The sequence below is a fragment of the Perognathus longimembris genome, chromosome 1 (assembly GCF_023159225.1).
Source record: "Perognathus longimembris pacificus isolate PPM17 chromosome 1, ASM2315922v1, whole genome shotgun sequence".
NCBI classification, from domain to species: domain Eukaryota; kingdom Metazoa; phylum Chordata; class Mammalia; order Rodentia; family Heteromyidae; genus Perognathus; species Perognathus longimembris.
The window spans coordinates 20,714,710-20,733,208 of record NC_063161.1 but is presented as its reverse complement, the minus strand read 5'-3'; the positions used below and the strand labels follow the sequence as shown (position 1 = coordinate 20,733,208).

The 18,499-nt window shown below is 42.5% G+C and overlaps 1 protein-coding gene across 1 annotated transcript in view; it reads right to left on the bottom strand.

The window, feature by feature from the left end:
• Positions 1-1,534: 1,534 nt before the first annotated feature.
• Positions 1,535-18,499, bottom strand: part of LOC125347458 (formin-like protein 5) — a 31,798-nt gene continuing 14,833 nt past the window's right edge. The window contains exon 2 of the mRNA XM_048340567.1: positions 1,535-1,779. Coding sequence (XP_048196524.1) covers positions 1,772-1,779 — 8 coding nt within the window. The 3' untranslated portion in view covers positions 1,535-1,771. The remainder of the gene's footprint in view (positions 1,780-18,499) is intronic.

The window sequence follows — 18,499 nt, the reverse complement described above, 5'->3', positions numbered from 1 at the left end:
TAAATTACTTATCTAGAAAGACTATAAGTCACCATCAAAAGAAAGGGGTGTGGTGGATATTTAGGTTTGGGGGATTTTTTTTAGATTAATTTCAGTTTTAAACCCAAGGACTGGCAAAAAAAAAAAAAGATTTCCATTACCAAGAACAACTCTCCATGGAGTGAGTGGTTACTATTATAGGATGATGTTTTATTCTTATGTAAAATATTCAAATCTCTTAGCGATTAATTTTAGTCTTTGTTCCTGACTGGCTTGCTTTTAGATGTTCTCTGGTTTCCCCATCATCTTGTCCTATCTATCCTGCCTTCAGAAATTTGGACATGCAGACTGACACAGTGTGAAGCCACAGGGAAGATACTGTCCTGGAGCCAAAGGCATCAGAAGCTGAGTCGGCGCTTCTCCCTCACAGAACTCAGAAGGAACCACCTTGATTTCAGACTTCCACCTCCAGAACTGTCAGGCAATGCTTTTCTGTTACTTAAGCCACCCAGTCTGTGGTACTTTTGATACAGCAGCCTTCGACCCCCCTAATTATCTCCCTGTCATCCTTTTTCCCTTCTAGTCTGAATCCAATAGTTTTTTAGACTTGCTTTACTACTCGGGTTCTCTTGGCCAGGTTTTGGTGCCCATTAGACATGGGATCTCTCAACCTACTCTCCTTGAAGTGCAATCACTTGGGGAAACCAGCAAGCCACAGTCTCAGCACAACCAAGTGTGACTCTAGTCCAGCCACCCAAGTTCCCATGGGGAAGAGCAGGACCAGGGCAAGGGGAAGGAAAACTGGATAGTATTAGGACAATCATGCAGTGTTTGATTTTGTCTTCATTGACTTGTTTTCAATTCACTAAATAGAATTGCAATATGAGGCAGACATGCTATCTAGAATGCCCCTTTCTCACACAGCTAAGGCTCTTATCAAAGCTGTTCCCCGGGGCTGGGGATATGGCCTAGTGGCAAGAGTGCTTGCCTTGTATACATGAGGCCCTGGGTTCGATTCCCCAGCACCACACATACAGAAAACGGCCAGAAGTGGCGCTGTGGCTCAAGTGGCAGAGTGCTAGCCTTGAGCAAAAAGAAGCCAGGGACAGTGCTCAGGCCCTGAGTTCAAGGCCCAGGACTGGCCAAAAAAAAGCTGTTCCTCACTGACCTAAGATCTGTTTGTGTCCTCTACCTCCTTATGGTCAGGACCCAACAAATCTTTCCCTGAAATTGCCAGAATCAAAAAATTAATCCAAAGCTGCAAATAACAGGTGTTAATCACAAAATTCTCCAGTGTCATTGGACCACATATCTGACATTCTAATGTCAGTTCAAAGTGAGCCATGAATCACTGTCAACGTGTCGCAAAAACTGGGGTTTAGTATTAATCATTTATCATTTGACTAAAGGAGAATAATTTTAATGAATTTTTAAGCATATCAAATTTCCTTGGCTTAGCTCTTTTTTTAATTATTACTAACATAAACTGCACAAAGGGGGTTATTGTGATATTTACAACATGTGCATGATATACTTTGATCAAATTTACCCCATTCATCCTTAGTTCTTTTAAATGAGACCATATAGTTCTAGTTCTTTCAGTTAACCAAAACTTTATTGTATATCTCAACTTGTTCATTTATTTATTATACATTTTTTGAGATAAGTTCTTACCATGTAGTTTAGACTGGCCTTGAACTCACGTAGATTCATGATCCTTCTGCCTCTGCTTCCTGAGTGCTAAGACTACAGGTGTGCACCACCACAGAAGGTTCCAGCCAACCAACATTAATCAAGTACCTGCAAAGTAGCAAACACTGTTCTAGAGACAGTGGCAAATAAAGTTAAGTCTCTCTCTACCTAGAACTTATTTTAGTCTAAGAGATGTAGACACTAAACAAAAGCATATATAATTGAATTTCCAGTCACAATGAGTACAACTGGGAGAAAATAAAGCTATAATACCTGTCTTTTCTTTAGGTAGCAATCTCACAGTCATGACAGGTCACATGTCTGCCTCATAGTAGTTATTTGATAAAGGCTATAGGATGGATGCATGCATGGATAAGCAAATGGACTGATGGATCTTAATAGGCACCTATGGCTCATTTCTGTAATCCTGGCTACTCAAGGGGCTGAGATCTAAGGATCACAGTTCAAAACCAGTCAGAGAAGAAAAGTCCATGAAAGTCTTATCTATAGTTAACCAGCCAAAAGGTGGAAGTAGAACTGTGACTCAAGTAATAGAGACCAGCCTTGAGTGTAAAAGCTCAGCAATAGTACCAATCAGGCCCTGAGTTCAAGTACCAGGACTGCCACTAAAAAAAAAAAAAAATCATTCCACATTCCTGTCTTTCAATGAAAATTCTTTGGTTCAGGACTGAGGATATGGCCTAGTGGCAAGAGTGCTTGCCTCGTATACATGAAGCCCTGGGTTCGATTCCCCAGCACCACATATATAGAAAACGGCCAGAAGTGGCGCTGTGGCTCAAGTGGCAGAGTGCTAGCCTTGAGCAAAAAGGAAGCCAGGGACAGTGCTCAGGCCCTGAGTCCAAGGCCCAGGACTGGCAAAAAAAAAAAAAAGAAAGAAAATTCTTTGGTTCAAATAGACTTGGCCTCCATTATGTGTCAGACATAGTGATAGACTCTGGGAAGATGAGTAAAAGAATCCTGGACCTCAGGGAGTTCATATGTATATTTCTAAAGAAATCATGACCCTCTCATAGAAGTGTACATTCTTACTGTGTGCTTAGTTGGTGGTAAGGAGTTGGCACAAGAATATAGCCCCACAAAAAGTTAAAATATGGGCTGACTCTTGAAAAACTTGCCTGGTCCATTAAAGATGTGGCTGAAAAGAGAAAGAATCTAGGCTCAAGACTGAAGACACAGAAAGCTAGAGAACACCAAGACATCTAGACTTCTTAATCTTTCTTTAAGTTAGCGTGCTGTTCAAGCTAGCCTCAGTCTTCCAAGTAGCAGGGACTACAGACATACACAATATCTGGTTTACCAAGACACTGTTTTGCTACACAAAATAGGAGGTGCACAGATAGGAAGAATGAGATGAGATAAAAAATAAGGCAGCAGCCAAATGCTGACCCACCTCATCTGCACATATTACCTCTGTCACTGGGGAATCTGATGAGCTGTCTCAGACTATTTTTTTTATTTTTATTTTATTTTTTATTTATTGCCAGTCCTGGGTCTTGAACTCAGGGCCTGAGCACTGTCCCTGACTTCCTTTTTTGCTCAAGGCTAGCACTCTGCCACTTGAGCCACAGCGCCACTTCTGGCCGTTTTCTATATATGTGGTGCTGAGGAATGGAACCCAGGGCTTCGTGTATACAAGGCAAGCACTCTTGCCACTTCAGAGTATTTTTTAAAGGTTGTGGAAGCTGAATGATGAGGGACTCTGGAAGTAGTTAAATAAGTTGTTGCTTAGAAACCTTGTTTGGCACAAAAGTGTCCTTTTCCACCCCTGGCTTTGTTTCTGCTCTGCGGTGTCTAGTTGCCTGTCCTGCGGTGACTGAGAACCTAAAAAGACTGTACATGAAGCTGTGTCATGTGCAGTGCTTGTCAGTTTGTCTGTCCACAATGTGCTAATCCCAGGTTTACATCTCCTGTGCTTCCACACACTTTTACAAACCTGCTCTGCTGGTTTCTGCTGGCTTCTTCCAGAAACTCTCCCTGTCAGACTGAGGACAGGGTTCTTCCTGTCTATTGTGCTGCCCACAAAATGCAGTGTGTCCTTGGCTCCCTGTCCCTCACCATTCCTCTTGTGAATGATAAGGTTCAAGGAAGATTTTTGACTGGAGAGCGTCCAGATTTAATTATGACCCACATTTATAAACAAGACTACTTTTTCCAACCTAAAAGATATATATATGCCCTGTAGAAACTATGGAAATTAGAGAATATACAACAAATAAGACTCAAATGACTAAACCATGTAAAGAACATTATTATTATATTTTCCTTCCAGTCGTGTGTGTGTGTGTGTGTATACGTGCCAATTCAGGGTCTTAAACTCAGGACGTAGATGCTGTCTTTAGCTTTTACCACTCAAGGCTGGTGTCCTACCACTTGAGCCACAGCTCCACTTCCAGCTTTTTTTTTTTTTTGGTAGTTAATTGATGTAAGTCTCATGGACTTTGCTGCCCAGGCTTGGCTTCAAACTGCAATCCTCACATCTCAGCTAAGATTATAGGCTTGAGCCGCCAGATACATGCTCGGTCTGGGTTTTCAAACCCAAGGTCTCACACATACTTGGTGAGTGTTCTACAACTGAGCTATACTTTCAACCCAAGAATAGACTTTAAAAAATTGTATTAGCATCTATTAATTGTACAAAGGGGTTTCATTATATCCCATATATACATGTATATGCTATCAAACTCACCCCATCAAACTCACCTATCTCTTCCTTCCTCCCTTCTCCAATCTCTCTCCTCTCTCTTCCCTTCTCTCCTCTTTCTTTTCTTTCTCTTCTCTCTCTCTCTCTCTCTCTCTCTCTCTCTCTCTCTCTCTTTTCATGTATATATACCCCTTTTCTTTTTTATGGCATATTAGGCATGTTAGGGATCGACCACATGGCCTTGCATTTGTTCTGATTACTTGTTTAATTGGGATTCTACCACTTGAACCATATCTCCAGCCCTGCTTTTAGCTGGTTATTTTAGAGCTACAGTTTCAAGACTTTTCTTGCCTCGCTGGCCTCATACCATAATCCTCTGGATCTCAGCTTCATGAGTAGCTAAAGTTACAGAAGTGAGCTGCCAGCACACAGCTTGATTGGTTGTTTTTTAAGTAGGATCTCCCTTTATGCCCAGGCCAACCTGGACCTTGACTTTCCCACTTGTGCTGTCCCATGTTACTGGGTTACTGGAGATGACAAGCCCAAACTGCAACCATTGGTTGAGATGGACTCCTGTGAACTTTTATACTGGGGCCAGCGCTGAACCACAATCCCCTGATCTCCATTTCTCAAGCAGAGTTAGACGCTTAAGCCATTCTACCTGGCAGCTGCTGTGTTTTGTTTGGCTTTGCTTTGTTTTGCTGAGTGTTGAGGTCCACCCTAGGACTGTCCATGTACCAGGCAAGCACTCTCCCACTGAGCTGTAACCACAGCCTCATTTTATAATGATTAAATTCCTGCCTTACATAATTCAGGTTCATTGCTATGACGTCTTTGCCCAAATGCCACTTCCTGGGAAGCTTTTCTATGACATTCTATTTACCTTGGCAGCTCTCATTTGGCTATTTTGTTCAAGGCTGTCTATCATTTGAGCTACATCTCCACTTTCAGCTTTTTCTAATGAATTGGAAATAAGAGTCTCAGAGGCTTATCTGCCCAGGCTGGCTTCAAACCTTGATCTTCAAATCTCAGCCTAATGATTAGCTAGGATTACAGGCATAAGCCACCATTAATTCTTTTTCTTAGCATTCTTTTTCATAGAATATCACCACCTCACTTTAAAATTTTACTAATCCTACTAGAAACCTAACCATGACAGAGTTGTTCCTTCCTTTTTTCCTTCCTTCATTCATTCGGTCATCCAATATGAACAAACACACCTCCAGGTGTCTAGGATTATACTTAGCCTGAAGTAGAGAACTACATAAAACTATGAGACTGCCCTCCAGGACTTCCATTAGAACTAAAAACATCAAAGAGTAAAGCAAACCTATAGAGCAGAGTATAATTTTTAACACTAAAGTAAATGAGGCAGCATGAAATAGGTGTGTTCCTGAGGAAAGGAAGTTAACAGACTGTCTCCAGTGAGGGTAAAGCAGTAAGAAGTGAATGAGGTTTAAAGGCAGGCCAGAACTTGATGGAAGAATTCAAGGTAGAAACGTTTGGCTCATTTCTAAGCAGTGCAGATTTCTGAGCAAGAGCATGGAAAGATTTTTTTAAGCGATTTTAAAATTATAAAAACAAACCAAAAAAGCAATTTATGAAGATTAGTCTGGTGGACAAAAAGAAAACATGACATACTGATAACAAGTAAGACAAATGGAACCCTGCTACACTGACCTGAGAGGCTGCTGGGCCTAAGATGAGGACAAACCACGGGGAGGGACAAAGGAGGATGTATGGGAAAGGGAGATGAAGGGGAGCAAAACAAAAAAACAAACCAACAAAAAAACACTGGCTCAGAACCAAAGTCTTAGCCTCAAACCCAGCAGTTCTCAGTTCTCAAAACAAAATGCTTAAGATCACCCAGAATTAAAGAGGAACTGCTACATGGGTCACTGGAGACTTAGAAGTTTGCTGCCTAAACTGGGGAGTGGGAGAGAGGCACAGAAAGCCTAGGGTATCTTTGGTTAGGAGCTCCATTCAAAGTTAGACAATTTAAAGAACCAACTAAAGAGGAATAAGAATGACAGGAAGAAAATGGGAATTGCTATTTTAGATAAATCCCATATGGCTTGGGCTCTTAATTTACTTAAAGCAGATGGTTGGGCCCAGGACCGACTCATTTATTACCATCCTGCCATTCAGAGCCTGAGCCTTCCTTAGGTTCCTAGGCAACTGTGAAGGGAAATGTCAGTCTGCATGGAATTTCCTGACTAGATCACGCAAGCCATGGACATCCCACTGAAAATGCTTCCTCAAATGATTCCTGAAAATCATATATTCTCCATCCCAGCTGCTAGCTCTGCTCTCCAGAGCTGGTGGCAGATGCTTGGGCCCTCCCCTTGCTGGCCGGCAGTATAGCAAGAGTTTGAGGAATTAGAAGGACCAAAATAAAAGAACTGGGGAAGATTTAGCAGAAAGCTTTAAATTTTTATATGTCAGATTCCTTCTCTCTTTGCTATGTACTTCCCAAATTTTTCTCTAAAGAAAGGAAAGTAGCTAAGCATTGTAAAAAGAAGCATTTAAACTCCTAGGAGGATTCAGCAGCAGCTTCTGAGTTACCAAGCTCCATCTAGCAAAGTGAATAATGCCTGAGATAACAGGAGAGGATTGAAAATAAAATAAAACAGGAGAGGACTGGAATTCATTGAGAGAATCAGGAGTAGACTGCCAGATGCTCTAGAGATGGAAGTGTAGGGATGTAAGGAAGGCAATCAGTAGCCATTTGTGAGGAGAAGCCATGTAGGACCTATCTCTCCCCCACCCCTCCACCATCCTTGTCTCATAGATAGGTAAGTAGCACTGCTAGAGATCAGTTTGTATGTCTATCACAATGTAAGAAAGTGATTTATTAAAAAAAAATCTGAATAGGGCTGGACACCTCCTGGCTCATGTCTGTAATACTAGCTACTCAGGAGGCTGAGATCTGAGGGTGGCAGGTCAAAGGATGCCTGGGCAAGACTCTCCATGAGATTCTTATCTCGAATTAACCACCAGAAAAAAAGTGGCGCTGTGACTCAAAGTGGTAGAGCACTAGACTTATGCAAAAGAGTTCAGGAACAGCGCCCAGGTCCCAAGTTCATGACCAGGGGAAACAAAACAAAACATAACACTATTAACCAACCAACAAACTGGGTGTGGTGGTTGGTGGTATGTGCCTGTGATTTCAGCTATGTGGGAAGCACAAGTAGGAAGATCAAAGTCCTAGGCCAATCTAGGCAAAAAGTGAGAGCTTACCTGAAAATTTCAATTACAGGGGGAAAAAAAGGCTGGAGGTGTGGCTCAAGTAGCACAATGCTTGCCTAGCAAGCAAATAAGTAGCCCTGAGTTCAAGTCCTGGTACTAGGAGTGTTGGGGACTGTTTTGGCCAAGAGCCAGACACTGCCCTTCCCCCAGCCCTGGGACATGTGGGAGGGAGCCCCTCCCACCTTTCAGCCTCAACCGGAAAAGAAGCCCCCCCCCCCCCCCCCGCCCCTTGGGAGGCGAATATGTGCATGCCACCATGATAGTTGCCCAGCCCAGAAAGGAAGTTCCAGGATCACTTGAGTGGCAGCACAGTCAGCCAATCAGTCAGTCACCCCAAGTCCTTCCCCTTCCGCCTGTGTCATCGTAATAAATTTCTCTGGCCCGCCCTCGGCAGCTGAGATGCATCCCACCGCATCCCACCATCGCAGCGTGTCCCTGATGCCCTTTCTGCCCCCCACTCCTGGTAACATGTGAGGGGACTTGGGGGAGGGGAGGCTTCAGCAACCTTTCCTCAACTTAGCACAAGTCCACGAGAGTACGCCTTGGCCTTCTGCCGGCGGAAGGCAAGGCCGAGTGCTCTTTCATAGATTTTAGGGTCCAAGCATTCTCCCCAGGAGATCGGGGAGAAAGGGATCGTTCAGATCCCAACAAGGAGTGCCAAAAAGGTTTTTAAGTATAGTGACTCAGTGATAGAGCACCTGACTAGCAAGCATGAGGCCCTGAATTCAAACCTTAGTACTACAAGATGGAAGGGAAGGAGGGAAAGAGGAAAGAGGGAGTAATGAGAGTTGAAAGAAGGAAAAAAGGAGAAAGGGGGGAAGGAGGAAAAAAATCAAAAGAATAACAGGCCTGTATCTGAACACAAGTACCAAATATAAACAAGAGGTACAATGAGGGAAACTGATAACTCCCAGGAACTAGGGGGACAAAATCCAGATTTTCTTTGGGATTTGATAACTACAGCTCTAGACCAGACAACTTCCATAATGGGTATATAGGGCTCATGGAAAGGACAAATCATACAGATGGCCTTCTATTGACACCCTGAAAAAAAGGGGTTTGGATGGGAAGGCTGATGGAAGCTCATCGACTTTCAATTCAACACTAAAAACCTTGATTTAGCACTTCTTTAGGGTCAGCATAGACCAAGTACTAGGGAAAGATTAAAAATTGAAAAGACAGCCAGGGACTGGTGGTTCACGCCTGTAATCTTAGCTACTGAGGAGGCTGAGATCTGAGCATTAAAGTTCAAAGCCAGCCCAGGAAGTCCGTGAGACTCTCATCTCCAATTAATCACAGAAAAAGTCAGAAGTGAAACTGTGACTCAAGTGGTAGAGTGCCAACCTCAAACAAAAAAGCTCAGGGACAGTACCTTGAGTTCAAGTACCTGAGTTCAAGTCCTAGGACAAAAGTTCAAAAGATAAAACAATTGCTACTTTCAGTGAGTTTCCACCTAGTAGTGTATTCCAACAGAAAATGAGGCCAATGTGGGCTAGTGAGCCTCCCACACCTCATAGTGCTCCTACCACTACAACTCTGCAGTCCAGGCAGTAAGAACCATAGCAATAATTAACCTGTGCCAAAGGTCCAGGCTGACATGAGGTATCTATTAAGACGTCTAGCCCAGCAATAAGCCCATTTCCTTTTCCTTTCTTCCTCAGAGACAGGGAGAGAGAGAGACAGAGAGACAGAAAGAGAGAGAAAGAGAGAGACAGAGAGACAGAAAGAGCGAGAGACAGAGAGACAGAGAGATCCCTGACTCACATCAGCATTCATCCAACTCTTTTTTTTTTTTTCTGAGCCCACTAACGACTTCACATATACTAGGAAGCCTTCTGCTCTGAGTTCCATTCCCAGTCCCAGCTCTTCATTTTACACTGGCCTCAACTGTCAAGCAGAAAAGCTAAAAGAAGGGCTGGGGATATGGCCTAGTGGCAAGAGTGCCTGCCTCGTATACATGAGGCCCTGGGTTCAATTCCCCAGCACCACATATACAGAAAACGGCCAGAAGTGGCGCTGTGGCTCAAGTGGCAGAGTGCTAGCTTTGAGCAAAAAGAAGCCAGGGACAGTGCTCAGGCCTTGAGTCCAAGCCCCAGGACTGGCCAAAAAAAAAAAAAGAAAGAAAAAAGAAAAGCTAAAAGAAGTCCTCTGTTGGTCTGTCTGACTTGAGCCTAGCATCCCACACCAGTGCTTTACCACTTGACCATGCCCCCTAGCCCTGTGTTCTGTTTTTGAGATAATAATCTCCTTAACTGTACCCAATATAGCCTCAAACACACTGTCCTGCTGCCCCCACTGGGATTGCAAACATGTGCTATCACTTCCTACCCAGATCCTCACCACTTTGTATCTTACCCACCTTCTACCCCAACCTCAACCCAAAGAACAGAATTCTGAAATCTAATTCACATGTTACTCTTATAAAGCTGTTTCAACCCTGAAAAGGTAAGTCAAAGTCCTCTTCTAACCCATCTGCCCAGATTCAGAGCCACTTCTTATACTCACAAAAGCAAGCACTGCAGTGGCCTGCCCCTCCCACCCCACACCTGCCAAAAAATGTGCCACTCTTGCATTTTTTCATCTAAAACAACAACAAAAACCTGAAGGTCTGGATTCAGAATTCATTCATTTTTTTCCCCAACAAATATTTACTCAGCCCCTACTGTGTGCTCTGGAACATTTTCTTCTCCCTGGATGCCTGGGCTACCTTGAGAATCTCTAATTCCTCCCTTGCTGAGCCTATAGGTTTCCGGTGTGTCATCTATTTACTGCTCCTCAGCCAGGGGCCCACCTCTGTTGTGCAGGGTTGCCAACCTGCTCCTCCAGAATGAACTGTTCTGTTCCCTCCAGCCTTTCTCTTCCTTTCTCCCTGTCCCTTCATTGTCCAGCTACTCTTGCTGCTTTTCCCCAACATCCTGTCAACAGTGTCTGATACTGGCTAACCCATGCAACAGCCCCTGAACAGAAAGAGTGGGGCAGAATTTATTCACTGAGGGAATCCAACTAGTGACCAGCACAATTCACCAAGCCCTATGAAATAGTCATAAGAACAGTAATAGGTATCACTTAAAATTGAGATTATGAACCCACTGCAGCAATTAGGAATGATTGCATCATGATAGGGGGCTGGGAATGGCTCTTGGTGGTAGAATATGCACAATCATAGGTAAGACCATCTTCAGCACCACAACACAAAAAAGAAAGTCAAGTTGAGTGCTGGTGGCTCATGCCCATAAATCCTAGCTACTCAGGAGGCTGAGATCTGAAGATCATGGTTCAAAGCCAGCCCAGGCAGGCAAGTCTGTGAGACTTTCATTGCAAATAAACTACTCAGAAAAGGCCAGAAATAGTACTGTAGCTCAAGTGGTAGAGTGCTAGCCTTGAGCAGAAGAAGCTGGACCAGCAAAGAGAGAGAGAGAGAGAGAGAGAGAGAGAGAGAGAGAGAGAGAGAGAGAGAGAGAGATCTACAAGGATAAAAACAGTCATCATGATGGAGGATGGTAGAGGCCATATGGGTAAGAGAAATCTGGAGCTAAAATCTTCAGGGGATGAGGGTGTGTGATGGTAAAGGTGGTAAAACCTAGTAGGGACCACCTGGTAACAGAAGATGAGGCATGGGAGGGAAGCACTCCAAAGGGGCCAGTGTTCCTGCAGGAGCAAGTCTCTGTTGTAGCAAGTAGAGAACACTCAAAGCCCCAAGTTACAGTGAGGATGCTGCTGAGGTCACTGTGGAAAGGTTTCAGAAGTTAGGAAGGTGGAACATGGGATCAGAAAAGGGGATATTTGGGCGGGAAGGTAGGTTAGTGGTAGAGTGCTTGCCTAGCATGCATGAACTCCTAGGTTCAATTCCGTAGTACCACATACACAGAAAAAGCCAGAAGTGGAGCTGTGGCTCAAGTAGCAGAGTGCCAGCCTTGAGCAAAAGAAGCTCAGAGACAGTGCCCAGGGACTAGGACTGGCAAAAAAAAAAAAAAAAAGTGGGGGGAGGGAATGAGTGGGAATATTCAAGGCCATGTTGGAGTCAGAATCTTAAGAATAGGAGATAAATAACCTGGAAGAGCAGCAGGACTGACCCAGCAGGAGAAAAGACTTGGTGGGATTAGGCCTGAGACTATTAGAGTCAGAAACGAGATTTATGTTATCATTATGAATAGTATTCTCACTTTTCGTGTGCTGGTCCAGGGGTTGAACTCAGGGTCTAGGCACTGCTCCTGAGCTTTTTTACTCATGGCTAGTACTTTACTGCTTGAGCTACAGCCCCACTTCTGGATTGTACTTTATTGGAGATAAGAGTCTCATGGACTTTTCTGTCCAGGCTGACCTAAAACTATATCCCTCAGATCTGAGCCTCCTGAGTAGCTAGGATTACAGGCATGAGCCAACGGCACCTGGTTTGTATAATACTCTTGAATTAGGTCCCCTATAAACACATTGTCCTTTTATTGGCATACAAAAGCTGTACAAAAGGGTTCCGTTGTGATATCTTTATACATGCATATAATATACTTGGATCCTATCCATCCTTTGTATTACTCTAAAATTATAAACTCGTATGCTTTAATCCTGTTGAGTAAAATAATACAATTCCTAATTGCAGTTCAATCAAACTAAATTTTGTTCATAGTATATTCATGTTAAAATGAAACCAAATAGGACCCATAAAATATGTGGTTACATACTGACATTGTCATAGACTTACCACACCCAGCATCTAGCCAAGAACCTGGCACAAAGTAACCACCAAACAGTTGCTGAATGCAGGAGTGAATGAATTCCATAAACATGTAATGTTCCTCTATTATCTTCCTAGAGGAATATTGTTTCTTTCCCTCCCACTTGCCCACTCCTGTTCTTCATATGACTGCACTTGTCGCTTCTTCCCAGTGGCTCCTGTGATTCTGAATCTATATGCATTAAAAGCTACAATAGTGAGATTCCAAGATCTATGTTCAGGAATTGCCTGTAAGTTATCCTATTGTTTCCTATGATTTTAGGGAGTAGCTGCCAGGTGACAAAAATTATAGCAAACAATTAAAACTTAAAGAAAAACTGGTCATTTCCCATAGCCATGGCTTTAGAGCTGAACTTGTATTTCTCCTAGTTCCTTTAATGGTCACTTTATCCAAGTCATAGTTCTCTATCATCTCCCACAACCTGATTCCATGCACTATTTGCAAAATGATGTGGTACAAAGGTTTGCTGCTTGAAAACAAGGACATATTTACTTTCCTCAAATTCATCTCATTCAGTGGCTGGGAATGTGGCTTAGTGGTAGAGTGATTGCCTAACATACATGAAGTCCTGGGTTCAATTCTTCAGTACCACATAAACAGAAAAGGGCAGAAGTGGTGCTGTGGCTCAAGTGGTAGAGTGCTATCCTTAAGCAAAAAGGAGCTCAGGGACAGCACCCAGACCTTGAGTTCATCAAGACCCAGGAGCAGCAAAAAAACAAAAAACAAAAAACAAAAAAAAAACCATTATCCAGGTCTAAACACCCAAACACTGACCAAAGGACATGGGAAACTTCAGAGTGAACCTAAACTGCATCTCATATAATCTTTCTTTTTTGTTTGTGTTTTATTTTTTGCCAGTCTTGGGGCTTGAACTCAGGGCGTGAACACTGTCCCTGGCTTCTTTTTGCTCAAGGTTAGCACTCTACCACTTGAGACACAGCGCCACTTCCGACTTTTTCTATATATGTGGTGGTGGGGAATTGAACCCAGGGCTTCATGTATACCAGGCAAGCACTTTACCACTAGGCCATATTCCCAGCCCCATATAATCTTTATTAATGTCTTACAGCAGAGTTCCTGTGGTTTTGAAAACTCAGTCCTAAAGGATGAGAAACACAATTATGTCTCCTAATTTCAGTAAGACTTACTTTGGAAGTAGCTAGAAATAAACTAAAAATAAGATTGCAAGCCAATTTCTGCTGTTTTAAAAAAAAAATGTAGCCTCTAATCAAAGCAGAGATTGGTTTCAAAAGAAATGTCATTCTCCTTCATTGAATCTCATTTAAAAGAATCACTAAGATACACCCACTGGAGAACACAGAACAGGAGTTAGGGTCTAACTAAATGAAAGAATCTATAAGAAACACAATAAATAGCACACCTGAAACTAGTTTTCACCTTCTGCTTTGTGTGAAATTCAATTACAGAGCAAGCAAACAAGTGGAGCAAACAATGAAAATGACACATGGGGTTTTTCTCAACCACTAGAAATTGCACTCTCTTAAACAAAAAGACCTTGACACAGCAATTGCCTTTAGTCATGTTTATTGTTCTTCCAGAGCGGTTCAGATCTTAAAAATGCTTTCTCTGGGAGCCTCACATCACTGAACCCAGTCTTTTAACTCTGTTATTTAAAAAAATAATCTCTCCTCATTAATGCAAAGTGAAATAATATTCTTGCTCTTAAGACTTGCCTGTCAAAAAATTTTAACTTTGACAATGCTTAAGAAAGCAAGACAGTATTTACATGTTTTAGAAATAATTTTGAGATAGAGAATAGATAGGGGATAGATGATAGATAGCTCATAGATAGAGCACTTAGCTAGCATGGGGAAGACCCTGGGATTGACTCCCAGCCCAGTAAAATAACAAAAAAATAAAGATTTTATTCAGCCTGCTGTGATCTTCTAAAGCAAAACAAAAACAAAAACATATGATGTCTTATTGCTTTAACATAACTACCAATATACTGCTTTAGGAAAACAACACATACTACAACACAAAGGAATAAACCTCATATAAATACAAAACATTAACAAAATGAATACCAGGAAGCAGAAACATGTTGGGGGAGGGGGGCAGGGGCAATGAGGGAGGATACATGAATGGAGTAAGCAAATGCAGTCATTATATGGAATGTACAGTCTGTAAAAGCGGAACTATGTAACTTCAGGGTAGGAGGCCATGGTAGAACAAAGCAACCCATCTCATCACAGCCAGGAAGTGAAAGAGAGGGAAAGGAAGTGTTCAGAGTCCCATTATTCCCTTCAAGAGCATTCCTCTGTGACCCGACACCCTCCCACACCTTCCCACTGTGGCTCTCCTCTTAAAGGTGCTAAGCTTGGTACCAAATTTTAATACCTGATCCTTTTGGAGATATTTAATATCTAAATTATAGCAGGTGTGTAATGCAGAAATGACTTGCCACAGAGGGTCTCTAAATTCAATTGTTTCAACAGAGAACAATCTCTTGAGCAAAAAGAACATCAAGAACAAAGTGGTGGTGGGCTGCGAATGTGGCTTAGTGGTAGAGTACTTGCCTAGGATGCATGAAGCCCTGGGTTCAATTCCTCAGCACCAGAAAAAGAAGTACCGTGGCTCAAGTGGTAGAGTGCTAGCCTTGAACAAAAAGAAGCCAAGGACAGTGGTCAGGCTCTGAGTTCAAGTCCCAGGACTGGCAAAAAAAAAAAAAGAAGACCAAAGTGGTGGTGATGCTTAAAGGTCTTTGATACTCAAAGCACTCTACTAGGCAGGCACCAGTGGCTCACATGTATAATCCTTGCTATTCAGAGGGTTGAGATTTGAATATCAAGGTTTCCAGCCAGCCCAGGCAGAGAAATCCAAGAGATTATCTTCAATTAACCACCAAAAAAGCTGGAACTGGAGACATGGCTCAAGTGGTGGAATGTCAGACTTACCACAAAGAAGCTGAGCAACATTATGAGGCACTGAGTGGAAGGCACAGTACCAGCACAAAAAGGAAAAGTAAACAAACCACCCTGCCTATTCCTCAAAACAGCACTACTTAATTGTGATTGTTTTGGAGTTCTACCTTGAGCAATGGTACAACCACCGGCTCCCAGCCCTCTTTCTGGAGACAATACAGTACAGGATGTTTGAGTTAAAGAAGCCTGGAATTCAATGTATTTGCTTAGGTTCTCATTTGTAAAACAAAATAAATTTTAAAATAAAATAAATTTATACTAGCTTCCAGGACTGTAGTAAAGACTGCTGGTTAGCCTGTCTAGGCCCAAGGTAGAATGCATGGTAGAAAGGCACAAAGGAAAGGTCTAATGGGGAGAGGAGAGCAGGTTCTAAAGTTTAAAGGAGTGAAACTAAGTATTTGTAGACTCTCTAAGCATCACTGTTCAGGACAGAAACTGTTTGTTTATACATTCCTTTGGCCATTAGGTACATGTAGAATGCTGAGGTTTTCCTACAGGATAGTCAAGGAGACAGATCACATAGCACTGACTCCTGCTCTTAGAGAAGAACAAAGAGAAGGCTGGAAACTTTATTTATCCAGGTGCTGTGCTAGAAGTAGCCTTCAGGTGGAGTCACCTATACTCAGAGAGATTAGGACAGAGCCACACAAGATTCAGGATGATCTCTCTAGGAGCACACAGTGAGGAGCAATCGTTTTGCTCCCAGGGGAGATGGCAGATGGTGAGCTCCATGGCCATTGTAAGTGGGACTGACAAGGGTAGTGCTCTGGGAAGTGGATGCATTTAGACCATGAGGAGTTCTAGACCTTCCAGGCCAGATGGGCCACCATAAGGTGAATGGCTTTAAACACCAGCAATTTGAGAGAGCAGATGAGTTAGAAGAAAGTATTATCCTCTTACATGGAATGAGAAAGTCAGATTCTTTGTATATTTGAAAACATGAAGAACCGGATTCAAAGTTTCTAACCTAAAACAAGGTAGAAAATGAGTCATAGAGTGGTGGTTTCTTCCATTACATCCTATACTTTGCTGGTTGTGTTATGGATAATAACCATAATAATAGCTACCCAGTCTGGTAGTCAATATAATACACAAAAATCTTTTTTTTTTTTTGCCAGTCCTGGGGCTTGAACTCAGGACCTGAGCACTGTCCCTGGCTTCTTTTTGCTCAAGGCTAGCACTCTGCCAACTTGAGCCACAGTGCCACTTCTGGCCTTTTCTATATATGTGGTGCTGAGGAATCAAACCTAGGGCATCATGTATAGGAGGCGAGCACTCTTGCCACTAGGCCATATTCCCTGCCCCTTTCATTTATTTTTTAAATAACCTACAAGATGGACAGTGTCATTACCATCACTTTACAATCCAGGAAACACACTGAGAGGTTAAATAACTAGCTGAAAGCCAAACAAGACTAAGGTGCTAGATTTAAGACTTAGAATGGTCTACAACTCCAGAAATGGAATTCTATCCTGTTTTCTATGTGCTTGAATCTCTAAGAAGTTCTATGGACATTTGAATAGGACAATTTCTTAATTAACATTATGATATGAAAAATAGTGCCCTAATGATTTAGAAAGTTAGTTTCCTACCATGCTGTAGTATTTTAGATTTTTTTTCCTGTGGTTCTATTAAGGCTTTTTTTGCCAGTCCTGGGGTTTGAACTCAGAGCCTGGGCACTGTCCCTGAGCTTATTTTGCTCAAGGCTAACACTCTACCACTTGAGCCACAGAGCCAGTTCTGGCTCTTTCTGTTTTTTGTGGTACTGAGGAGTCAAACCCAGGGCTTCGTGCATGCTAGGCAAGCACTCTACCACTAAGCCACATTCCTAGCCTCTATTAAGTTTTAATTTTATGCTTTCAAAGCACTTGTTAAGTTTATAAAAATGTTTCTTGATAAAAGAATTTTATCACTAAAACAATATTACTAACTTTTTGTTTAACGACAAACTTTTCTTTTTTTTTTTTTGGCAGTACTGGGATTTAGCTCCACAGCCTGGAACTCTCAATCCTCTGTCTTGTCCTCCCAAAGGCTGTCTTAAGTCATGCACCATCACCCCTGATTCTGTCAAGACTTTTAATTAATTCCCACAATTCTACAAATAAGAAACTGAGCTACCCCAAGTCCAACTGACCTGTAACTAAAACACTAATGGCTTCTTATTTCTTCTAAATCAATTAATAATGCTAGAAACTCCAGCTACTCAAAAGAAAGGATCTTGTTCCAAATACAGGTGAGCAAAAGCATGAGACCCTATCAGAAAAAGAAACTAACATACAATGGACATGGTCCCTGGCTCAAGTGCTATATAGCCTTTGCCTAGCAAGCATGAGGCCTTAAGCACAATCCCTAGTGACACCAAAATAATAAAGTCAGACAAAAGAGAGAAATAAAAAAGGAAATGAATTGAAAGAATAGTATCAGCCTATGCAGGGACTCAACACAAATGAGGATGCTTTCAAGGCTCACTAATTTTATTTCTAGGTAACATGGACAGAAGTAAGTGACTGCCTGACACTGGCTATCTGGCTTTCCCTAGATTAGTCATAAAATATCAAAGGTGTATCCCAATTTAAAGATATCCTTCATAGAGTTATTTCATGTACAAAATTCCAGCACTAGGGAAGCTGAGGCAGGAGGATCTCAAGCTCAAGACCAGTGGGGCAACATAGCAAGATTCTGTCTCAAAAAATAAAATAGCTGGGCGCCAGTGACTCAAGCCTGCAATCCTAGCTACTCAGGAAGCTGATATCTGAGGATTGCGGTTGAAAGCCAGACCAGGCAGGAAAGTCACTGAGACTCTTATCTCCAATTAACTACCAGACAATTGGAAGTGGTGCTAAGGCTCAAAATGGGGTTGAGTGCTAGCCTTGAGTGAAAGAACTCAGGGACTGAGCCTAGGCCCTAAATTCAAGCCCCACAACTAACAAAAAAAAAAGTGCCAGACATGTGAACCCCATTTTAGAATCGAACCCTGACCCAATCAGATTTGTACCTGTGTCCTAATCTTGCTTGCACACCTGATTGTTGTAACCTTATTCTTTGCCTTTATAAGCCCTGTGTAATCACAGCTCGGGGCTCCCTCCTAACCTCCGCTGTGTCGGTGGGTAGGACGAGGCCCGAGTTGGCAGCTCGTTAAATAAAGCCTTGCCTTGCTTTTGCATTTCGGAGTGTCTGAATCTCGGTGGTCTTCTTGGGGGTGGTCTTGCGACTTGGCACAACAGTGCTCAGGCCCTGAG